Genomic DNA, 26506 nt, shown 5'->3' on the forward strand with positions numbered 1-26506 from the left:
CACAGCCACAATGTCTCGCTACTCTGAATATAATCTCCCTCATGACACAACTGTTGTTTAAATCATTTAGGTCCTATGATCATTTGAAAAATGACTCAACCATTAACTGAAAGAAAGCAGCAAGCTAAGAATTTAAAGGGGGAAAAGTTACAGAATACTATGTCCTATGTGTTATATGTTCAACTGGGAATATGATGCATTTATCAGAAAATACATTTTTCTTTTGCTGCAAGTTCTGTTTGTCATGTCATGTGGGTAATTTCTGCTTAAAGTTTTTAATGCTGTTGAAATATAAAACTACCTTTCTTGCAAAATAATCAAGAGTTGCGTCTCTTCTGTGCTGTTGCCGGTTTCATCAATATACCATGTTTTTCAGTTTAAAGTAAAAATCTGTCTGATTACACATTATTATTCAGTAAGACTTTATCATGCTGTGATTAATTGCTAAAAAACATCTCCTGATACAGCAACACCCCTACAGTCACTTCATCTAATTTATCTCCCCACACCTTCAACGTGCTACCAATCAACAGCCAACGCTCAACAAGAACATCAACATTTACATCCAATGTTTTCTTGACAATATAGACTGCAGCCCGAAACATGTAGAGCTCAAAATGCCACATACCGGGTTGGTTTACTGTGGGCTACAATTATAGACCGTATAAAGAAGATGGACAGATGCACTGTGATGTCACCCTTTGATTTGTGGGCGTTTTGAGGTGGTGTAACCAAACACTGATGAATTTTGAATGTTGCAAAGATCGCCAAATGGTACAGTAATCCTAAGGAAGCCATGGCTTCAAGCACACTCTTATTTATAATCTACATGTATTTCATCTTAAACAGGACCATATCAGAGGCTGTGTTATACTTTCTCTCCGTCTGTATTTTTGACGGACGAGGTTGTAAAATTGTGCTAGAATTGGGTTCAGTGGTCCGTTGTCAGACAGTCTCTCCCCTATCTCATTGCACACCTGCCAAGTGTGTTGGGAAGAGAGAGAGAGAGCAAGCTGGTGTGCAAGAGATAGAGGCGGATGCAGCTTCCAGAGCCCGCCTGTCTGTCTGGTGTCATTCGGTTGTAATCGTTATTGTCATTTAGTGCAGGATTTTCCCACATTTTATAGTTATTTTTGGGGGTCTTTTATTCCAATATTAGATAGCACAGCTGAAGAGAGACAGGAAATGTTGCGAGGAGAGAGCTGGGGACGACATGCAGCAAAGGGGTCGAGGTCGGTCACAAACCAATAGCCACGCTACATATTCGCTTGGCCATCATCGCCCTGATTTTCCTACATTTTAAGTGCCAGGCAGAATAATATTGGGGATCGCCTGCAGTTTTCAAATCCGTCAAAATGATGTACAGCCTTCCGAATTTTTCATCATTGTTAAAAAAAAAATTTAAATATAGGGACAACACAATCCCTGTACTATAAGTACCAAACAAAGAATATGTAAAGAAGAGGAAGCTGAAAACAAATACGTATTAAGACTTTAAACTTGTCAGGAAAACGTTTTCTGAAGTCATAAATCAAGTGAGAAGTATAGTCATTTTGTATAGTCATTGGAGTTAATTTTGTTAATTTTCAAAGTGGAGTCAACGCCTGCTGGCAATGAGGAAGAACACAAGTTTAAAGTAGATTTATATTTGCTAAACTTTCAGGCTACCCTCATTTCCTTAATAAAATAAACAGCTACAGCTCTGCTTTATCCTGTAATAGTTCACATTTTTTTAAACTTGTATCATCATAATTTTACTTAATTAGCACACAGCAGGTCCTGTTGGCAATTAATCCTCCCTAACAGCTATCACCTGATTGCTTTGATACTGAAGAAAACTGAAAGGGTGATGATTCTCAGGAAAGTTCAGGAGTTACAGTGGAGCATCTTTTTCAAAACAATTATCAGTGACGGGCATCAGAGATAATGATATCCCAAGGAAGTCCTACTCAATTAAAAAGAAACGTGAGTTAAGACTCTCCAAAGGACACACTTTGACAGCAATTGAGTGCAGAGGGTTTTTAAATGTGGTGTCATGGCAACTCATAGACCTTGCTATTAACGTTTCTTAATAAGCACCCCAAACTATAAACTCACAGCAATGTTTTACACATCCACATTCAGCTCTCAGTTTCTCCTCAGCAGCATCTTTGCCTCTCGTCTCCTCCCACCAGTTCTCCCTCTTTAACTCTCCCCCAGCCCCCGCGAGGAGCCTCCCCTCACAGTTTGAGATCTCTGGTGGAAAATATCTACATAAGCCTTTGGAACAGTCGTACTCTGGAGGCTGTTCAATTTAAAGATGAGTTTACATAGTTGGCACAATGTAGCACAAGTGGGACTTAACCAGCCATCAGACAGAACTCAGCAGACTCTGCTGTCAGCACCAACCACAACAACGACTAATGGTCAGCAAGTACCGGTACAAGCAGAGGGATCCCTGTGAGCCGGAAAAGGAGAACCCAGCAGGAAAACTAACTGCTAGATGAAGCATTTTTTATAAAAAATCATGATATCTTAACCTAAAAAGACTTTCTAAGTTGGCTGCTCGCATGTCTTTTGCTCTTTGGCAATTATTTTTATGTTGTGTGTTATGGTTTATCCAGAAACAGAAGCAGAAACGATTTCTCAGATTATGACCGCTTATCTACTTTATTGTCTTGGTAAGAACGTTACTCATCCATCAATTGTGTAAGAGATATATATTTGTATCCATTATTTTGAACCATAAGGTCTGTTTTCAAGCCAGAATAGTTGTGAATAAAACATTTTTAGCACTTTAGTTTGTTGTTCTTGGTTGAATAAAGGAAGTACTTCTCAGTGGGCTGTGTACATGTGATTGGCTTTAGGGCCGCTCCATATGGATTTTTAAATCTAATCCATTATTACTGATTAGTTGATGATTGGTCTGTATCTAACGAAGTTGCCAATAAAATAACTGTTAATTTGACATCAGGGGATTTAAAAGAAGTTTACAACCTGCGATTTAAGCACACGCCTCCCACGACTTTAAGAGGATAAGTCAATTAAAAAAAGATTGATTTGATATCCTAGAGGTCTTGGAACCATTGCAAAACAACTACTGCAATCTAAAATCAGGCCAACATTGAAGTTATGTAAAGCAGGCACATTAACTACATCATTTTGACACAGTTTGGTTTACAGTCAAGTTGAAACATTTTCTGAAAGACAGACTGTGTGATGGCTTTTCTCTTGTTACTTTATTTCTTTTGTCTGCTTTGTGGTGGATAAAAATAGAAGTTTCCTTGACTTATCAGACACCTCATCGGCTCATACCAATTTGATATACCAGCATATTGTGAGTCCATCAACAATTATAAGAAATGTAACCAACCCTTTGGCATTCTGTGTGACCTTGCAATTTTGTCCAATAGCTTGTCCACAAATATAACCTATTATCCCGGTTCTGTTATCAATGGTTTAACTCTAACACATACCCAAACAAAAAAAAAACTGTGAAATTGTAGAGACTGAAACATTGGTTTTAAAAATAATCAATACATAATTCATGAATGAAATAGTTTTTAGCCACAGCCTTTTTTCTCTACATCTGACCCTACAGATTACTTCTCAATGTAGTCTTAATCCTCTTTGAATTAATATCTGTCCGCCTTCCTGCTCACTAATGCAGTGCAGTCGGCTGTTATTGTTCTGAAATATAAGAAACGTGCACACAGGATTCCTTCTCTGCTCCAGCAACTCTGTGTCTCTTTCTTCACCTTCCTCATGGAAAGTGCAACATCGGCTGTGACACATCGACCGGCCTCTCAGCAGGTCAGCGTCCGACTTCAATACAGCCACATCCCAGCACGTCAATTCTTCGACGGGACACACTTCCTACCTTTTGTGCCCAAAGGTCACGGCTATCTCTTTGCTGTGGACTACTCAGATCAGATGACAGCCGCACACATGTGAACACCGACATTTTTGTGCAAAAACATTCTCAGAGGCGCTCCGAGAGCCTGCGCGGTTCACTGTTTACCATCCAAACAAAGAGATTGACTGCATCTCTGTTTGTATGTGTTTGGGGTGTTTATCATCAAGGCCATTTGATGAAGAGTGATAGGTGCTCATCAGTCAAACAGCCGAGCGTTGTAGCTGCAGACTGGAGGGATTTTCCTCTCACTGATGAACAATATTGGACTTGAGTTAATCAATCTGTCAGTTCTCCTGCTTGACTTCACACGTGATGAGAGCGGGGATGGTTTGGATTTATTGAGTGAAGGAGGCCTTTCATTGAAGGATGGGATCTATCTAGATTGAATGCTTCAGTAGATTTGCCAACAGGCGAAGACACCAAAAAGAGAAAATAACACCATCTATCAACATGCTCAGGGCTGCTTCACTAAAAATAGTGATCCATCGCTGATTTAGCATAATCACAAAATTATCAAATTAAATGGATAATAGTCATGTATCCATCAGGGACCAGAAGCTATACCACTTGCTTTGCTAGATACCCAGGATGCAGCATGCAGCCTTTGCACTGCTCCGTCTAGTACTTTTCCGTCTCATGATATTGTTTTCTTGTCCTTTGCGCGTCTATTTCTGTGTCCGTACATTGAGATACAGATAATCATTTTAAAATCTCTCACTCTGATTTATACTCTCTGTGTCACTTACACCAGAGCCACATTTGACCTGCATAAAGTACAGCATGTTGGGACATTCTAGCACCGAATCATTATGAACAAAAAGTACCAAAAAAAGTACAGACATTTTGATATACCGTACCGTTGGTGCAACACCAATTGAGAGTAATGTAAAGGAGTCAATTCTTGTGTATCACATACCTGGCCACTTTATATATACAGTACCTCAGATTTGTCAAATGGACAGAAAAATGGCAAAGCTGGTATTGAAGACAACTGTTTCACTTCAAGTTCAGTAAGACTTCTTAGAACTGTTTCATTAAGTCAAATGTCCTTACTTTCAGTCTTTTTTATGCAAAACTGGTAAAGATTTTATGGCTCCAACTTCCAGAAATTAGGATTAGCCTGCTTTTCCAAGTCTTAAATTATACTGGACTGAAAAGCATTGATTTAATATGATTATTTAATATGATGACATATGTTAAAAATCAGTGTTTAATTATGATTATACACCAAAAATCATATGAAAAAGGTTAGAATTTTGGAGACAGTGGAGGCAGGATATGCTGTCTTTTAGTCCCCAGTAATGGTTAATGCTCCCAAAACTAAGAATCCTTCATGTCCCATAATGCAAACTGCTGTCATAATTCCTTACACCTTAACTGCCTGGTAAATACTTGTCTTTTAATCCCCTCACTTCCAGTACTTAGAGCATGCTTTTTTTTGTCATAAATATGACATCTCTAAGACAAGAACACAAAGTCTTGACACATTCACTCCAGAGCGTGTGCAGAAATCCAGCCGCTGTTTCCACAGGCTGAGTTATACCCCTCACAACAGGTGTAAAAAGATATGGAGTTCATCTTAAGATGCTCTTTAAAAACTGACTTTCGGGATCTTATGACCCACTTTCCCTGGATGAAAACTAGTTGTTTAACAGGCAGCGAGCATCATTTCTCCCTTATGTTAAAAAACAACAACATCGAAAACAAAATATTGACTCAATCCTGGAGGTGATGAGATATCTGTCAATGAGACATCTGCCTCTTCAAAGCATAACAATCGAGTTTTACAAGAGTAGTTCACAGAATTAAAAGCATAAAACATAAAATGTCACTATGGAAACAATGCTCCTGCTGGTCTACAGTCATCTCTGGAAACACTCTGAGCCACTGTGGAACACCTATGACAATCGTCTAAAGAGATGGGTGCATTGTCTCTGCAGAGATATGTTTCTGTACACCCATCACGGGAAATCTGCAAGACTGGCTATTGATATAAGGACGGGTGAGCGTAAAAGAAATGTTTGATTGTAGACTGGATTTCTTACTTCAAATTGCAAACAGAATATCATCGCTGCTACTCAAGAGCTTGGGTCAGAGCTTACACACAACATTTTAATGCATAAGGAACTGTTTTCAAAGAAATTACTCATAACTCTTCTCTAAAGAAAGAGCTTTTACTCCATGGGCTGGGTCCATCATTTTATTTCAAAAGAACAATTATTTTGTCCCTATGGTCGCTTCCTCATTCTGGAGGAAACATCTTCAAAGCCTCTGATCTTAAAACAGTTAAGGTCATTACCAGACTGACTTCTTCTGGCGAGCCATTATCAAGCATTTATCTCAGACCACAGTACAAAATAAAATCCCATTTTAGGTCAGTGGAAACATCACTCAGACCAGAATCTTTGGTTTTCCTGGTTTGGCAAGACACAGTTTGCCAGTCAAATCATTTTTTTCATATAGATATTTTTTTTTTAAAGCCTAGACGTAAACCTACAAAGCCGGATGATTCTCAAATATGAAATAACTATGCTTAAATACCTCAACCTTTATGGAACAGATTAGAATATCATACCATGTTTAAATCATTAGATCAATGATGATATTTTTGGGGTTAGCGGTGCTTTAAGAGGCTAATGAATTAGCGGATTCATCTATTAGTCACTAGCAAAAAAATCTATTTCGTGACAGTTCTCTTATCTTTACTTGTGTCTTTTTTTTTAGACTAAATGCCAAAGATCTTCTCCTTACAGCTTTACATGTGTGATGATTTGCAGCTTTCTTCAGTTTTATTTACCTTTAAAAAAAACCTTGGAGTTATTCCCCCTTGGTTGGACAAAGCGAGTCATTTGGACATCGACTGAAGTACATTTTCAGTACTTTTACAAACAAAGCCATACGCTCAATAATCAAGAAATCACTCAGAAGTTGAATCAATTAAGAGTGTGAACATAAGCCGCACCCTTTGGGTTCATAATAGTTCATAGAAGCTCTACACTACTCCTTAAAGCTCAAGGAGCATAAACTGTACAACACTTTGTTGTTTTTCTTAAGCTTCTTATTTCATCCCTTATATAATTAATCTCTGTGTATAAAAAGAAGTCATAGGAAGATATAGATACAGATAGTTACCATGATGACAAACCCACAAAAAATATTGAATAGTGGCTACTATGCCTCCCACCGTCACAACCTCTTACTGTCTATCTGGTCTACAGTATACCGCTCTACTGTAACAATAAGAAAAGAGTGGAGAGGAGGATTCTCCTGCAGGAAGACAAACATCTACACTAGACACGCTGCCCATGCACACATCACGTCGATGCAAAAAATGCAAGGAAAGAAATCTACAACTGTGGAAACTGAATTCCAGGCACTAAAGCAGCAAACATCTATAATTGGCTGCAGCAGAGCTGGGAGATGTGTCAGTAGAGTAAAGACATGTCAACTCTGACCTCCATCTGGCCATCATCCAAAGGCAAACTGCTGCCAACCGACGCACAAAATTAGCCGTGTCTCCCTCCAAGTCCCCCATTCAAGACCCCATATCATCATTCAACTAGCACTGATGTAATACAAAGAGAGATCTGCTTTCGTTGCGGATTTAAATCAACGACAATGAAGTGTATTTTTTTTTTTTTTAACAAAACAAGCGCCAGATTAGTTTGTGGTGCGTTTACTCGCCACTACATCCATCAAACAGCGTCCTGAGGGTCAAATACGGTCTGTTAAAAAAACATCTTGACATAAGAACATGGGTTGTATGTCTAACACCAGCAGAGTGTGTGTGTGTGTGTGAAACTAGCAGCAGTTTTTACTCACCTACAAGAAACCGTGAGTTCAACTTTGGTGGCAGGTATCGCAGCGGTGAAAGGGTCTGCGTCCCCGATACACGCCATATTCATCGAGCTGCTGCCTGCTCGGTCACAAATCGCCACGGATCCAGCGCCTTAACGGCGGCATGAGATGGACAAATGGGAGATAGGCAAATGGTAGAAAGAAAATACAATGAACAAACAGAAAGCCTTGCCAAAGAGGTGACAACGAGCCGTTTGTTTTCTGGAAGCGGGAGGGGGGGGGACGAGGGGGGGGGGGAATAAGCACCGGAGAAGAGAAACGCGGACGCGGAGCTGCAGCGCGCCGGAGTCGCGTCTCTGTGCGCCTCGGTGCTCCGGAGGAGAGAGGACGGTGTGAAGGGGAGGGAAAACACACACACACACACACACACACACACACACACACACACACACACACACACACACACACACTCACCGAGAGGCATACACACAAAGTGGGAGTGTACAGTAGCCTATGCATCAGCTTGTGAGAAACAAATGGCTTGACAGAGGAAGCACAGAGGAATTCGTATTTCCTATTAAATATGCCATAAACATTATCCCATTTAGAGGTATGGAATTGGTTTCATTTGGGTTAAACATTTATCTTATAGCAGAATTAAGAGTTATGTTAAAATAGACCACTTAAAGTTAAGTGTTGGATGGAGAAAACACAAGTTAATTCAGCCTATCAGCAGAAGATGTAGGCTACAAATAAAATGTGACTCAGTCAGTGTTTATTCTAAAATATTCTAAGCCTGTAATCTTTAGTTAACATAGCCTAAGTACAGATGCTAGTCAATATAGGACTGATCAGTCTATTAGTCTATCATAGTTATTGCTAATACTTATCATTAATGCTCTTATTAACTGTTGTTGCTCTGTTTTTCTCCAGCCTACATCTGAAGAAAGACTTCCAATGTTGGGAATTCTGACCTTCAAAAAACAGGAAGAGACTTTAAAGCCAACAACTAATAGCATTATATATCTTGGCTCAACGATATCCAAGCCAATATTTAAAAAGTTTACTTTCGAAGACTCTTTAAAGGCATTTCTAACCATCTTCATGTAAAAACATTTCGTTATAAAAACACTTGTTCACGGTTTCCCAAGTTAAGCGAAACTCCCCTGTTCAAGTTTTGAGAGAAACGGAAGCTTGGAATTTAAAAGGTTTTGTTTTTATTTAGTCAAAAAAAAATGTTTTTCTAAAAATGTTTGAGTAAACCCTTCATGGATTGTTTTTTAAATGACTGACTTGGGGCTTGAGGGGTTGTTTAGTAGGGTTATTGTTGCACTGTGAATTGCTCTTTGTATGAATGCTGCATATAAATAAACCTGCCTTGCCTAATAAGCTTGACTCATTAATCCTTTACCTGACTGTGAATGAGTGTACTGTATTGCTCTGGATATCTATATCCTAACTGTGCTGTGTATTGATAAATCTATGGAGCTGTCAGTGGTGCTGATGTAGCAGACACCCATTGACCTTATCTCTGTTCTGCTCTTCTGTCAGTAGCCTATGCATTAAACTGTATACTGTAATATTCTCTAAATAATATAATGTAAATTAAGCCATAACAATATTTGATTTTAACAACGATTCAAATACCAATTCAAAAGGAAAAAGAAGCAAACTTATAGAAGTCAATTAAGTGTTTTTGAAAGTCACAAAACAAGTTAATGTGCAAGTATTCTAACAACAAAAGTGGATGAAGTTGAGGAGGAGACTGTATGTCGTTAACGTTTGTCAATCAATAATTAATTGGCAAATTGACTGGGAGCTGTGCATTCTGCATTTAAAAATCACGCTGAGGCCAGGACAGTTTTAGAGCAACGACTTCCAACTTTCCCTTGTGCTTTTAATTGAGAGTTTGCTGTGTTACTTTATGTGCCACTGGAAGATGAGGGGTGAAGAGGCCCTGTGCTGCTCCATTTAAATTATCTCTTTTCACAGCAGCTGTTTGACAATTACTGTTCAAAAAATTTGCTGTTCTGTTAATTATTGTTTGTGCTGATATCATGAGCTCCTCTAATCATTGGATAAGGATGAATTATCCAAAAGCTAATTTTCCTAACAACCATTATTTAAAATGTTATGATCACTGAGAAGGAAAATAGTAATAAAAGCTCCAATTTGGCTCTGCCACCATCAAAAAATTAATTCTCAGACACAGGGGAGCCAATCGAGTTAGCCGCGTGGGTGGGAAGAATTACAGTTATGAGAGTTTGCAGGATAGTTGGAACGTATTCTTGCACAAGTTCGGAAACATTTTTAATTTTGAAACGATTACAAACTTTCAGTGTCTTAAAATGAGAAAGCAGAGCACTTTTGGCTGGCGGAACATGAACATAAAGCAAAAGTCATGACATATTATTACCATTCTGTTTACCAGCAACTTTTACAACACATACATTAAGGGTGTTATTTTTTCCATTTACCTTTTGTTAACATTTTACATGGTCAGAGAAGTATCACACTGAAGCCACGTGACAAAGGCCACCTGAGCAAAACTAACTTAATTAACCAGCCCAGCATGAAACTGAGGGCTATAAATGGGAATATGTGTCAGCTTCAGTTAGACTGAAGGAACACACTTGCAGTTCTCTGTACAAGCCAAACACCTGCTGGATTTGCTGAAAAAATATTCTAATGTTTTTATTGAGGTGATGATTTATTGAGGTTTTATTGATACAGTTATCAAAATGTAGCTTCTAAGCATCCTGTTATATTCCCACAGAGCAGTAGTTCAACCTCATCACACTATGCTTCATAAACAGTTTTATTTGGATAATTTGTAAATGCTACATGACAACCTTCTGCATGTGTAACATTACCATATACAGTACTATGTTATTATCCTATCTAAGCGTGTTAGCATGCAAATGTTTGCTGATTATCTCCCTTCTGTATCCACACAGAGACAGCTGGATCTTCAAAGAGAGGAGCCAAAGGGAAAGCTCACCATCAGGGCACTGTGCCAGGAGGTGACATGTATTAGCCTGTCTGGATGAATACTGTAAACTGGTCCTAGTCTAAGTAGAACCCAACCATACAAGGAGTCAGACATTGTCACCAAATGATAACAAAGAAAAATTATGGTTGGTGGTGATTTATACTGAACTACAGTGTGAAAATTTCCAATGGATGGATGTCAATTATTGGTTTGTGGGTTATTGTTATTCTTAAGCTTTAAGTTTCGCATTTTGGTTGTCGCCATCGTGTTTTTTGGATCCAGAAGTCATTGGGACCAGAGATTATGTTCCCATTATTATGCATTTATGGCGCATTTTATTGTAGCCATACTGAGCACATTCCCTGCTTTATCCTGTGTTTTACCTGAATTGTGACCATAATGAACATTAAGCATTTAAACTAGCCATTATGACCATAAACCTACTAGGAAAATGTTCGGAGGGGTAAAATTGACAGAAGTTAATGTTCCCATATACTTATTACAGAAATGCATATAATGCTTGCAACCAATGGTGTCTCCTCCTGCTGGTCACTTTAAGTATTTCTATATTGACTGCACTTACCACACCTTAAGGTTTGGTTCACCTTGTACAGTTTACCAACCAATTTATGGCCTTCCATGACGTACCAGAGGGCCACAGAAGTTGGTTTAAAATTTGCTAAATGAAAGAAGAACACCTGTCCTAACATTTATGGCAATCCATCCAAGAGTTGTTGAGATAGTTGAACCTGATTGACAGGTAGATAAGGCAATCACATTACCAAAACTTTAGGATTTAATATAGGCATACAATAAGCTGTGGAGCAAACAATCTAACTGTCATTTTCAGTGAGATCATATCAATATATTAAATACAATTATGACCATCATGTTTGATGGTATTAATATCCTATATTTTGACTTTAAAGTGTTGAGATCAAATTATTGTGTTTTAAAAACCTTACTTTCCATTTTTCCATCTCTCAAACCAAATAGAAATAACCTGCAAAGAAAAGCCTATTAAGCCTGTTGTATATGATGTATATAAAACACTACCTGGAATATCCTGATAATATATGTGGACATCAACAGAGATATTCTGCTACCATAAGAGCTATATGACAGACCTCCCCATCCTGCATTGAATGTTTTAGTCACAGAGCTATGCGACATAAAACCACAATCTGTGTGCATATTAGAGTTTCAGCCATTTTTCTCTGAGTCATCTATAGGATGAAAGAACTGAATGTGACTTCAACAATTCCTTTGTAATTTTCTGCCTAAAATGACGTGTAGTTACACTCTAGCCCCTCATCTCTACCTGAATTCAGCACCTGGCAATTTTATAGATAAAAAGAACCACAAAATAATCGAACTCCCATTTCACTCAAAGATCTTTGGGAAAATGAAGATGAAATGGAGGGCCGCTGTGAATTCTCTTGATTTTGTCTTCTGATGGCTACATCACAGACTCACATCCCACTTTGAGAGTTTTATTTCAGGTGAAACAAAGACACAAATAGTATCAAATATGTTGGAAGCAACTTCTGCCTCAGGCCTGTGAGATGGGAGGCTTTTTAAATTCAAATCAAGTGTGAAAACAGTCTTATTCACACATTTGATTACTGTTTTTGCAACTTTGTGAGAAGAATACTTTGTTCCAGAGAAGGTTGGTTGTCTTTTTAATAAAAAAAACAAGTTTACAATCCTCATTAGCATTTAAACACCTTATATGTGTGAATCTAGAGAAACAATCGCAGGTGTATTGGCTATCTCACCTCTCAAAGGGAATCTATTGCCAACTGCAGGCAACAGACAGCGCAGGAATTAAAAGATTTGTTGGTAGAATCTTCTTCCACATATTAGTTAAACAGTATAATAACAGTACATAACTGCTGCTTCAATGTCTTGTTTAATAAAGGAATAGTGGTGAAAAATATTATTTTAACTTTAAGCCTCCTAATTTGTACAAATAAATCAAAATGTATTTATATGGTGTTAATAATAAGCTCAGTGCATTAAAGTGTCTTAGAGCCTATACAGCTTTACTGATCCAGATTGTTTCAATGTGTTTCTATTTCTACCTAGAGAAATGGCATTATCTCAGCCTTCATACAGTGCAAGTGCAACATTAGCTTCAAACAGCAGTTGAGGGCTTGTTCCAGATGAAGTGTTGAGTTTGATCATTTGTAATAAGACAACCCCAGACGATTGAGAGGTGGTATGGTCCAGTTTCCTTTTATGACAAGTGAGCTTTTTTATTGGGAAACGATTTTATTACCTCTTGTACTTCCTCAACGGTAATAAAAAGTCCCTTCTTGGCTTTTGTTAGAAAGTCCTGGGAAGGAGTTGGGTTTTTCATCATGACCTAAATGCAGGAATTTGTTTTGATGTAGTAGTTTTAAAAATAGTTTTGCTATAAGCTGCCAGGGTATCTGACCAGAATTGTATTGTATTCGCGCCTGAGTGCCTCAAATAGATTTCAAATCCTCAGAGCTCTGACTGCTCCTCATTACCCGACTGTCTCTTCAATCTCTCTTTCCCTTGATTAACTGGAGAGAGCTTTAGTACCCATTGTGTTATATATGAACAGAGTTTATCTCAAATATACCCACTCTCTCATTACAGTCTCTCTTTTTTTGTATCTAATTGTACAAATTCACAGAACTTCATCGTCAAATCTCGCTAAGATTGCAAATCTTAAAAAAATACTGTGTATTTTCCTATTGATAAATGTGTTTCTTTGTCCAATAAACAGTATGAAATGCAAAAAAAAATAGTCAATTTTCTCTTTTGCAAGACCAACAAGTAGCAAAAATGTGACACATGAGAAGCTGAAATCGTGAAATAGCCTAATGAAGGAAACACTACATTTATTGTGATAGTTGCTTTCACTTTTTCGATGATCTGAAAATCCGTTTATGGACTCATGTTTGCAGGTGAAAGTGCAATGTTATTCATCATCACATACAGACAGTTTGTTTCAATTTTAAGGGTAGTTAAAGGAGCAATATCTAACTCTGACACACAGTGTTTAAAATTGGTACTGCAGTCCGAATTCCAAACACAGCTCTGCATCAGTCTCTGCCTTCTAACCTCTCACTATTTTTCAAAAGCATCTCCAATATTGATCCTAGTTTTACTACATTTCTGGTCGTGGAGCTTATAATAAAAATGTTTTTTTTATGTTGAGTAGAATCAATTATATCGGAGCAAATTCACTTGCCCGCTTCCATCGCTGCAACACTTTTTGCTTTGCCGTTTGCCTGGCAAACCGAGGGGCATCCAAAACGGCTGTATGGGGGTGCCTTAAAACCTTAAAGCCCACCATCTCTGGTCCAAACAAAACCATTTAGGACCAGAATCTAAAATTACATACTGGCTGCTGCAATGATGTCAGAGACACCAGCACTTCAACAGAGCATGTTTCCTTAATGTCTGATCATATAGTAAGCTTAAGATATCTTACAGATTAGTTCTTTAAGGGAAATAAAAACAAATGCACCTTTGAAACTGATAACTCAATAATAAGACTGTAAGATGACATGTGTTTTCTTCAGTGATGTGTTAGTTCTAATAAACCCGTCTGCTGCCACATTAAAGGTATACTGTATGAAAGACCAATCTCAGTAAATACCACCTGCTGTGTAAAAAAAAAAATAGGTCCTTGAGATCTAGTTTGTGCTGAAGCAGGTCAAAATCTGTCTCTGAGGGACGGAGATCTGCTCAGCAAACGTGCAGCAGGGCCCGGTGTGAAAATGTGCACATCTCTGCATCTTGTGAAAAAAGCTGGTTGAGCTGTTTTTAAATGAGGATTAATAGACTTGCATCAAAGAAAGAGGACCAAAGAACACATGTGATGTATGAAGAAGTCAGCAGGAATAGCAGGCATGGTGCTTGCTTTGTTAAACATGAGGTTAGTGTGTGTGTGTGTGTGTGTGTGTGTGTGTGTGTGTGTGTGTGTGTGTGTGTGTGTGTGTGTGTGTGTGTGTGTGTGTGTGTAAGAGGTGATGTAAAGGTCTGGTTGATGTCTGTAAACTCTAAAGGACACTGTAAAAAAAAGAGAAGGAGATTCAACACATCACAACCTGAGTGACATCTACAAACCCTAAACACAGCAACATGCACATCAGGCAGCCGGTGATTGCCGCTTCCTGTTAGACAGTCATGCAGATTTATTACAGAAAACCCTTATGGGATCCTGAGACATTCATTAAGCACCTGAAGAAAGTGTTTGTATGAGTGTTTGTGCTTGTGGTACACACTGTGGTACATTATAGCCTGAACCTGAACTATGTATGTAGATCAAGTCCCTTATTTGTCACTAAGGTTTCCCAAAATCTGGTCTGTAAAGCCTGGAGAATATAACTTTGTTTTAACGTTTAAAAAAAGACTATAACTGTGTGGCAAATGAAAGAAGATTGGTTTATGATTATGAGTAAAGTGCAGCTGGTCTACAATTCTTGTAAAAAATGTTTTGCTTGGGTCAATACAAGGACTGAAGAAGTGTTGCTATTCTCTCATTTATTTGTTCCTCAAACTTCCAACACATGAATGAAAAAAGACAAAAGTAAAAGTTCTGAATTAAAATTATAAATCAAGAGAGCAGAATAGGCAGGTCTCACAACAATCAAACAATCATAAAAGACCCTTTAATTAGATACAAAGGCTCAGAGAGATAATCCTTCTGTTCCTTGAAACCTGCAAACAACTCAACAACATGAAACATCACTACAGTGACACACAAGACATTTTTTTTTCTTAGGGGGGTTAGCATCCAAAAGCATTTTTGAACCACTACATTACTTGATTAAAAAACTATATTTTGGGGCGTTGGTGGCGCAGTGGTTAGTGCGCGTGCGCCATGTATGGAGGCTGTACTCCTCCAAGCGGGCTGCCCAAGATCGAATCCCACCTGTGGCTCCTTTCCCTCATGTCGTTCCCCACTCTCTCTCTCCCTGATATCCAACTCCTCCCACTGTCCTATCTCTCCATTAAAGGCACAAAAAGCCCCCCCAAAAAACAAAAACCTTGTTACTTTATAACTATATTATTAGTGCTGTTTAGGATCAATACAGCAGAGGCACAAGCAACTGCAGAAACAAGCTTAGCACTCCTGGAAAAAAGTTTGAGATGTAGTTGAGTAATAAGAAAACAAAAGTATAACCACTGTTTTCACAAATGATATCTGTATGTATACTTTGAAGAAAATTCCAAATAAAAAATATCATACTTGGCTATGACAGTCTTTGTTTTCCAGCTAAAGCAAGATATGTCATTGTAGCCAACGTAAGCCACTATGGCTAACTCTAGTATGACCACAAGTCTGTTTGTATTGTCTTTATTTTAGAGATAGGACAGTGAATAGAGTCAGAAACCAGGGAGAAAGAGAGTTGTGTACCTCATGCAGGGAAGGAGCCACATTTTGGACTTTGAACCCAGGCCGTCTGCTCCTGAGGACTTCAGCCTCTGCACATGGGTACCAGGCCTCCAGCGCCCCTAGATGTCTTTTTTGAATCCCTATTAGATCTGTTGTATAATAGATAATGTGTAATGTCCTCCATCAAACTCAAGAGACGTAGACTTGGTTCAAAAGTGTAATTCATTCAACATGAATGTGCCGATTCTATATGCAGACATTTACCGTGTGTGGAAATCAAATCAGTGTTGCAAACTAAATATTCTGAATATCGTGTTATTGATTTCAGCCGCCGGGCCCGGTTCTCAGTAAATTACTTCCCATATAAATAATGGAGTGTATTACTGAACTTGGCTGGAGGGGCTCACTTCACTGAAGAAGGTAATTAATGTGGCGGTGAAATATACCACGCTACGGTGTAGCTGTTGTGAGCTGCAGGGAAACATAGTGCACACTGTGTGTCAGTGGTCAGATCGATGCTCGTTTTTATACATCAGTCATTTCACGTAACATTCGATTAAAAGTATTGATTACAAGATTTGGTTAAATGGATCGCTTCAAAGGTCCATTAACCGGAAAAGAAGCACTTTGTAGACTCCTGCTCTTTAACCGTTGGACAAAGGTAACCTTGTGTGAACAGTTGTAATAAAGACAAATGTTGATTGTTTGAATTGATTTGATGCATATTTATTATCTAAAAAAATGCTATTGTGCCTGCTGATGGTTATCCACCCATCCATTCATTATCTATAGCCTACCGCTTTTCCCGTCCAGCTGTCATTGGGCGACAAGCGGGGTACACCCTGGACTGGTCACCAGTCAATCACAGGGCTGACATATAGAGACAGACAACCAGCCACACTCACATTCACGAGGATTTTGTATCTGGTTAGGAAACAGACTGAAGCCTCTCTTACAAAAGCAGAAGAGACCATCTGTGAGAATATTGATTATGACAATATATAACTGTTTTTAATGCTGTAAACGGCGTCAGACCAGGCGGTAAACACCATAATGCTGAAACACCCTTTCTTTAAATACATATTCCACAGAAAAGATTTACAGCGTGCGCGATGTGAGACTCTTAAGAGACAACAGGATGAGATTTTCCAACAGGTAACTCTACTTACACATGGACAGGATTAGATCAACTGTGTCCCCAAGGGGAGCCCCACACATTGAAAGTTCCTCAAAGGAGCTTTAACGGCTGTCCCTCATGAAACACCCACATTACTCCGAGACAGGAGGTCATGAATGCTGACCTGAGCATCTAGACAAACACTTAATCTACAAATAGTAAAAAAAAAAACTCAGCTTCAAGTTAAGGTTCTTTGTTCCAGACTTAATTTGAACACACGTTGGTGAGTATTATTTAAGTAAAAGGGTAAAAAAGTACTCATAGTACAATATTTGAATTACAACTGGAGCTACATACATCAAGATAATGAGTACAGTTACTAAGGTTACACATTTGTTTCCTGCCTATTATTTTGTCAGTGAGACTGGATTTCGAAAATAGCAAACCCTCCAGGCCCCAGACCCCCAAGGGGCTCCCACATCCCAATATTCATCATGTCAGTGAGTCTGTAATAATACCACACTTTAACACAGATTCTAATAAAGAATAATATGTAGCCTATGTCTTGTAGAGGGTCTCTGTGTCGAATATTTCCTTGCTGTAAATTCATCACAGTCATTTTACCCTGGAGGCCATCTAGTAGATTCATTTGGGGATGTCACTAAGGAATCAAAGCTCTGCTGCTGTTTCTCTTATTAGCCAAAAAATGCATAAAATGTCAGTGAATGTATTTTTGGGATGTTGACAGCTCTGACTCTTACTCACACACTGTCCTCGGTCAGTCGTGCAGGTGATTCTACTGCCATCAAGTGGTCACACATCTTCAAACATGCTTTACAGAAAGTATCCTCACCTCAGAGGAAAGGTTTGAAAAGAAACACAGAAGCCTTTACGTGTTAACAGCAAACATTTTTGACTGATTTGACGTGTCCAAAGTGTCTCAACTTGTTTGGCTTCATGCTGTCACAGCACTTCACAAGTCACCACACACTGTAGGCTATGTTTACAGGTGAAGCCAGGATGAGATATGACTCGTCATATTTTCTCATCTCAGTTGTAGACGTTGTGACATTTCATGGAGATTCAACATTAGGCGACTTTTATCTGGCAGGCCTTTCACAAAACTGACCAATACTTACAGGCAGTGCAGAACTGAGTGCCTTGTTTTGATTCAGCCAGCACCCTTGAGAAAACCTTAAATAAATGGTCCTTAAACTACAAGATGTAGTGAGCAGATATAATTTGTTTTCCTAAACACAACAGTAACTCCTGCAGGAACCTGAGATACATCCTTTATTAGTGAGGTAATTAGTTAGATGAGGCTTTTATATGACAATATGGTACAAAATAAAGTCATAATAATGATTTTTTTCATGGGAGAATTCATGCATTTGTATCCCACATCAAGTCAATTAACACTAAAAAATGTCCTGTTTGTATATTGCCTTTTATAATAATAAAAATGAGTTGGGCTTAAAATGAAGATTTGCTGAAATAAGGTGAAAATTAAGAGACTATCGACAGAAAAGCAAACACATTTAAAAAAAACTGACCAGATATTGTAGATATTTGTATAAGTGACCAACCTGCAGGTATTTGAGCCTCTACATGTAGTTTATAAATGACTGACAGACCAGAGAAAAACCACACAGAAGTTGCTGTTTTTGACAGATGGTGTTTATTCTCACCAGGCATCTGACATTAGAATCGCTACAGAGTTGGCCATTCGGGAATGGCTTCTAAAACTCCAGAGAGAGAAAGAGAGGGGGAGACGCCTGGGAAATGTGTAACAGGGCGAGCATTACAAACAGAAGAACAGAGAGAAGAAAAACGTGTAGGCCACAAAACACAATCTGCCAGCTCACTGGAGGAAAAACTCCGTCCACAGTTTTTAATCTGGTCCGCTCAGCTCTCACGTGGGACTGTTTCCAAATCTGTGGTCCCACACAACAAACATTCGGTCTGATTTATTTTTAAATACATCGTTTACATACATTAGATATGTACTCAAATAATGCCAACAGCGGCTGTTTCATCGAACATTCAAAAAGTGACAGCACACAATCGCGACAGTTGCATCATAAGAGACGGCGAGTGTCTCCGGGAAGGCGCCGCGAGGATCAGAACTGGGAGACGGGCGAGGGGTTATTCTCACAACATGGGGCAAAGTCTGAAGGCCTCTCCTCTTCAAAAAAAAAAACAAAAAAAAGATATTATCACATTTATATACAAACACATTGCTGGGTAGCCTACTGATTGGACCTCACCCGGAGTCCATGATGAGAGAGCCCTCTTATAGGGTTGAAGAAGGTGAGCACACGACTTAGCAGCACGGGAGTTAGACGACATGTCAGTAGTGAAGGTTCAGTGAGCGCTAACCGCAACATGTGAGAGTGAGCACACGTTTACAAGTACGATGAAACACGGACAACAAGTGCAGAATATATCTGAACCTATTCATATTTATGAAGGATTAACTGTTTTAACAAAGACTCATTGTGTCGGTTTTCACAAGTGCTCAAGATTTACAAGAATACGTTGACATTTTCTGAAGGTTTATTCCCTTTATCTCTGAGCGTTTGCAGCCAGTTAGCTTAGCTTAGCATAAAGACAGGAAGCAGGGGTAAACAGCTAGCCTGTCTCTGGCTTGAAGTATGAAAAATAAATCTGCCTATTGGAAACTCCAAGCTCTCAAATCGACTCATCACATCTGTTTTTTTACTAATCCATACATCAAATACAGGACAGTGCTTTATTATGATATGTCCTCCTGGAAAGAGCCTGATTGTAAATGGATTTATTTTTCAGCCTGACCACGACTTCAAACCAAACACACTGCCCTAATGCAGTGAATCACATTTGGAAAGATAAACAGCTGATAAAACACTGACAGCCATGCACTGGCTTCCACAGAGTCCAGACCTGGATATGACAGAGACAGTATGGGATCACCTGGGCAGACAGAAATACAAGAATGCTTCAATATAGAGAAGAACGGCTGAAAAAAGCCTGTTATTAGCAGAAACCTTCAAGACAATCTCCACTAACGAGTTCAAGATGTGCTAAACACAGAGGGAGGTCAGAATGAATCGAAGTATTTCCTGGTTGCTATTTTCCAGGTTGTATCTAAATAAAGAGGGCGAGTTATGAATAAAGATGGCTAGAGGTGACCTTAGACTTTCACACGGTACTGTAGGTGTAAGAATTGAATTACCAGAGGAGGTTACAGCTGCCCTCCGAGATATATTCCAGCACATTACTGAGGTTTTTTTTATAAAAATCTGTTTTATCATCTTACTGTTTCTATTATATTTTGAATGGTTATAAACTAAAACGATCTATGATTTTGTTTCCTTGACTCATAGAAGATTGTTTGAATATTGTTCTTCTCTGAACACGACTGCTCTGTTACCACTCTGTCATTTCTAACCAGTCGTAAGATTGAAACTTACTGACGTCGCTTAAAGCTGACAACTGCTGATACAGACCGTGTGTTTGACAATCGGCAGCTGGTGACTTGACAAGCTTTATCACAAGTGACATCATCAGTGGCTCAGCTCATCAGCTGCTACTCTTTACTGTTACGTCTTTTCTTGCTCTGAAGCGGGGCTCCTGTTGTCTGAGGGAGTCTCTTAAACACGACTGTGCAGAGAGCAGAGGACAAAGGGAACACTCATATTCTTCCCCTTTAATTAAACAAAAACAATTATGTTAGATAAAGCTCTGGCTTGCTGTATTTTGGCTAATTCTAAACTATTCAGTAATGAACACATCATGTTAATCATAAGGCGCTTCCCTGTGAATCAAACCTAAAACTTAGAAAAGAAAAACCATATTAGTTATTTAACTTCAGAGATGCTGACAGTCAGATGCTTTTCTCCCTTTGGATAACGCCATAGCAGCTATTTTCCCTGTTTCCAGCCTTTATGCTATGCTAAGCCAAGCTAACCAAACTCTATTTCACAGACAGACACAAGAGTAGAAAGGGAATAAATATACGTCTCAAAATGTCAAACTTTTTGCTGCTACTGTAAAGTGTGATGTGTTCACGAGTGCAGTGCAGGACAGCAAGGACAACAAATGTGTGCGCAATTTTGGTCGCTGATCTTAAACAGCTGCATGAATTTCGGAGGGAGGAGCACAAAAGCAGGAAGGGGAAGTTTAGGGGAAGGATGATTTGTCTTTAACACGAGCAGTAAAGCCACTTTGATTAATCTTAAGAGGAAAAGGAGCGCAGGGACATTTGCTCTGCTTCAATGCAGAAAAGCAATCTCAAACAATCCTCACAAACCCGAGAACTGGGTTTGGGAAGACCAGCTACCAACCCGTTCGCTCGGCCACCTTCTCTTCTCTTCCTTGACTTCAAAAGCCTTTCTTTCTTTTCTATATTTGATCCTGGCACAGTTCTGAATAGCGCTCAGCTACTTTCTGTCTTTGTCGTCTTCGAGTCTCGATTGATCTGACTTTGTGATGTTCTCATGTTCTGAGATGACAAATCGTCTACAGCGCAAAAGAGAAAAAAAATACTGCAAAGAGTATGAACAATACATTAAACTAAACTAACTAGCACGAGTTTAAGAAAAAAAGTATGGTGCTAGTGTGGGTGGACATGTCTTCGTTCTTGGCTCAGTCACAAAGGTCACATGGCGTTAAAGGTGTGTTTCAGGAGTCAGCGTTGGGCTTAATAAGTTGGGGGATCAAAGTGCAGGGCAGCAGCATCCAAAGATGCCCTTAAGTGTCCTCTAAAGTCACACCCAGCAGGTGGCTTCTGTGTTCAGATACTGGCCACCTCATCTGCGTTGTCGACCGTCTCCAAGTTGCTGTCCAGTCCGCCACGTGCACGCCAGATCTTCACAGTCCGGTCACTGGAAGAAACAGTCAAACACACAAACAAAAGAGTTAAACTACCACACAGCTGAGGAAGTAATAAACATGTCTAATCAGTCTTGCTGACATGAATGAATGTTTTACTACAATAAACAGCGACAGGAAGCAGACGCCGCACATCAATTACAGTATAGTGTTAGCTTGTCCCCCCCTCCTTCATTAGCTTACGTGCTAATATGTGCTGTATGTATCACAACAAGCATCATCACTCTCCATGTGCAGTTACTTCTCAGTTGAGTGACCATCTTCATATTTTTCCACAAGTGTTCGATAACTGCATTTGAGGGAACGACGCAATAATTGTATCTATACCTACCTCTACAGATCGAACATAGATCTAAGAAAGATTTCTGTTTTTATGCGTAACATTAACACTCACTGGACTTATATATTTTCTTTACATGCACTCTGTGAGTGGATTTATATACACTGCAAGATTTGTTTCATTGTCAACTGCACAGCTCCTTCATTGCACATTTTGTACTTTTTCTTTTTAATATTTTTACATTTTTAAATTGTATACTATATATTGTAATTGCTTCTTATATTTCATTATTCAAGTTCTTGCTATTTTTGCTTTATTTTCCTTTGTTAACTGTTTCTGCACCAATACACCAAGACAAATTCATTGTATGTGTAAATGTACTTGGCAATAAAACCCGATTCTGATATTTTTTCCCCTTCCCTACTACACCATCGACCCAAAAACCCCTTATTGGTCAAGCTGTAAATAAATAAAAGTTATGACTATTATTGTTATTTTATAAATCAAGAGATATTTAACATCAGATGTGTGGTTAAGCCTTAGCATTGGCCCACATCATTTAGAAGCTAGGCGAATGAAAGTTGAACTTTCTTTGCTTTATGTGTGACAGATCCTCAGAAGCTATCTCTGCTCCGACTTGTTCATCTGTAGTTAAGAGTTCATTTTGAAGGTGAATCAGTAAGTCAATGCCTTGTGAAGCAGTTCAATGCATGTCCTGGTAACATAAAGTCATGAATAGTGTGTATTTGGTTGGTGTGTCAGACTCACTCGGAGGCGGTGAACAGGTGGCTGCTGTTGGTAGATATGCTGTTGATGGGACTTTCATGCCCCTTCAGCTCCCCCAGAGTCCCCAGAGTGTCCGTGTGCCACAGCTTGAGCACTCCACCCCTGCAGCCACTCAGCAAGGCAGGAGACCCCGGCACGACACCGAGTGCACAAACCCAGTCACGGTGTGCGTTTGGGACTTGCTGTTGGAGACAGGAGTCAAAGGTTTTATGAAAGTAGACAAGAACAAAGCTCTTCCAGCTGTTGAGATTGTCAGTTTTTTTTTTTTGGACTTGCAAAGACAATAGAACAGACGATCACATCCTGCAGTTAAAAAACATTTTGCTATTATGTCAACATCAGGGATGAGGCAGGGCAAATACAGAAAGTGTTTGGACTGAAAATGACAGGTGTTATAACGGTTCAAGGCCAATCATATTTTGTTTGACGGGCTACAAGACTTGTTTTTAGCTCTACTTGTCATTCGAACAACATAGAAACGCTTTATAACCAAATATAGAGAAGTTAATTCAATGACAGATATGCAGTTACATGATGGCTAGTGCCACTGAAAATACACACATGTATGTAAAAGATGTCAGCACCAAATTGACAGCACCGTCTAATTAGGAAAATGTAAAAATAATCAAAATGAGATTAGAGAAATTACTTTTTTGTGCACTAAAAAAACAAAATCTTGATATTTTAATGTATGGATTTGGTGTTTGAAATTGTTTATATAAAAATATTACAACCACTAGTCATCTTTTAAACAGTTGAGGATAGGCAGAAAACGTTGGAAGGAGAGAGCGGGGGACAACATGCAGCCAAGGGTCGAGGTCAGATTCAAACCCACTGCCGCTGCAATGAGGACTAAAGCCTCCGTACATGGGGCGTACGAGATAACCGCCAGGCTATCAGCGCTCATCTTTTCTTCTTCTGATGATTAGTTTAATAATTCTTAGTTTTTTCTTATTTCACATCTTTTAAAAGTCTTAGTTTGAGTCTTTAATATCGCCTGGTGTTGATTAAATATTTTGTCTTAGTGTGAAAATAGCCTCGGTCAACATTTTTATCATTGTTTTTACATTAGATCTAATTTCAATGAATCAATTCCTACATATTGTATTATTCCGTTTAGTATGTATTTACTTAATCATTTCATCACCTTCTTTCCTGTTTCAGTCTTTCAGGATTTCATCTATTGTTGTCCATTTCTGATTTTTACTTCCTGTCTGTCATTCTTTTGAGAAGCACTTTGGGCTGCATGCTTTTATGTATGAAAGGTGCTATCCATTATTACAAATCAGAATTGGAGTGAGGCAAAGCACTTTGAAAAGTAGTTGACCACTCAACCTTGAATGAAGAACAGCTACTGTAGTTGCTCCTTAATACCAAAGTGTTTCATCGCAGCCTCTGAATATCTTTCTAATGCATCTTTTTTATCTGACATCTTTCTGATCCAGTACCTGCAGCAGGTCTTTGCGGTCCAGGTCCCACTTCTTGATGCCGTTGTCTCTGGAGCCGCTGAAGAAAATGTCCCCCTGGACCACCAGAGACTCGATTCCGTCGTAATGGGGAGGTTCAAAGTTGTGTGTGGGGCTGATGCTCCCCAGAGAGCCTTCGGTCACATCAAACAGCTGAAAGAGAGTCATACAGCTACGTGTTAGAGGTGCATCAATGTGACAACACTTTGTGGGGACTAGCTCATGATGTAAGGTTTGTCTTGCGTAATGGATACACTCCCACAATCCTTATGTTGTATTCATGAATGCCTAAATCTTATCGTATGCTACAATCATATGTCTATGCTTTGGTTTCCATGGCGATCAGAATGTGTTCTGGCAAAAACAAAAAGGTAAGAAAGAGGCGCAGATCACTAAAAACTCACCTTGATGTAGTGGTCCTTGGACCCGGTGATCACCATGTCCTGGTTGTTTCCAGACTGATCCACAGTCAGACACATGACAGGGCTGAGGTGACCGGTAAGTTTCCCTGTGGACGCAAATCTGAGCAGAAAAAAACAACAAAAAAGACCTTAAAAGGATAGAAAAATGGCGCCCGACTCAGGACAAGCATGCAGGTGAAAATCAATTAATTCTAGGACATTAGTCTATGAAGCAAGATGCTGCTTACGCTGATACTCGTGATAAAAACAGACGTGTGAGCAAACAAGTTTTTGAATTGAGTTTGGAAGTTTAATCTGAGTGCATATAGTTGGTTTTTTAATAATCCGTACTGCCTGTGACTGTCGCTCCTTTCAAATAAAAGAGAAAGGCTATTCATCAAAAGTTAAACAGGCTGTCATTGGTCGCTGACAGCTTTGGATTGGATACCTGACAGGTTTTAATGAATCAGGTCCTCAGACTGTGCAGCTACACAGCAGTGTGCTGTGATGAAACGGCTGTGTGTGTTAGGCATCAGAATATTGTTTAAGAGCAGAGCAGATATGCAGAGAATTATAAACAGACTGTCGGCTTAATCTCATTTTAAGTTTGACTTTTAATACACATAACTTCATTTTAATAAAAAATAAACGTTTTGCACTGACATGTTCTTCTTCAAGTAAAAATAATATGAAGTAAAGTGAAACTACAAAATGAAAATCTCAATGACGACTGGACGCTCAACCTGGATTGGTTCATTCGAGACAATTCTTCCATGAATCCAAAGGTTTGAATGTTGGAGCTACATGAATCATCATTTCTTCAGGATAATGATTAAATGTTGAACAAAAATCTACAATGTCTGACTAGCAAACAAACGTTTATTGGCAACGTTTCGGTTGCCTGATGAAGGTCAAGTACTGAAACGTTGCCAATAAATGTTTGTTTGCTAGTCAGACTGTGTGCAGGAGTTTACCTTTGAGTTTTTGATTGACACATTGCTCTCCTACGCACCTGTCTTATGAAATGGATGTGCAAAGGTTTTTACTATTTTGTGCAAGAATCTACGACGATTCATCCAACACATATTCTTTTGATCAAATTGTGATTCATTACATCCCCTTAAATCTCATCACTAGAGGGGCTTAAAAACATTAAAGTCATTGTGATACAATATAAATATCCTGTGTCACTGCTTAAACATTTCTTACTCATCACTCGTTTTTACCTTCTCAGATCCCAGACTCTGACTGAGTTTCCAGCGGCGGCATACAGAACCGTTCCGTTTGGGTTCAGAGCAATCTGGTTGACTAGATTCTCTCCTGCAGGGATGGTGACCGTCCGACTGGTGTTAGACGCACAGGCATCTCCCACATTAACCTGACCAGAGGACCTGAAAAAAAAAAAAAAACCCACACAGATGAGATGTTTCCGCATCTGATTCAAGAAATCAGGGGTAAAAGAAACGGAAGTGTTCCCACACATCATGCATGAAGGTACGAAATACTTTAAAGGTGAGAG

General features: G+C 39.1%; 2 protein-coding genes across 2 annotated transcripts in view; both read right to left on the reverse strand.

The window, feature by feature from the left end:
- Positions 1 to 7972, reverse strand: part of LOC110001861 (copine-8-like) — an 83684-nt gene extending 75712 nt beyond the window's left edge. The window contains exon 1 of the mRNA XM_065956905.1: positions 7718 to 7972. Within this exon, the coding sequence (XP_065812977.1) occupies positions 7718 to 7800 (83 nt within the window). The 5' untranslated portion in view covers positions 7801 to 7972. The remainder of the gene's footprint in view (positions 1 to 7717) is intronic.
- Positions 7973 to 18841: 10869 nt separating this feature from the next.
- kif21a (kinesin family member 21A) overlaps positions 18842 to 26506 on the reverse strand; it is a gene marked incomplete in the record, with an annotated part of 63280 nt that continues 55615 nt past the window's right edge. Inside the window, 5 exon segments of the mRNA XM_065956907.1 lie at positions 18842 to 22047; positions 23103 to 23302; positions 24569 to 24739; positions 24991 to 25108; positions 26214 to 26378. Of these exon segments, the coding sequence (XP_065812979.1) occupies positions 21957 to 22047; positions 23103 to 23302; positions 24569 to 24739; positions 24991 to 25108; positions 26214 to 26378 (745 nt within the window).

Source organism: Labrus bergylta, chromosome 7 (assembly GCF_963930695.1).
Source record: "Labrus bergylta chromosome 7, fLabBer1.1, whole genome shotgun sequence".
Lineage (NCBI taxonomy): Eukaryota > Metazoa > Chordata > Actinopteri > Labriformes > Labridae > Labrus > Labrus bergylta.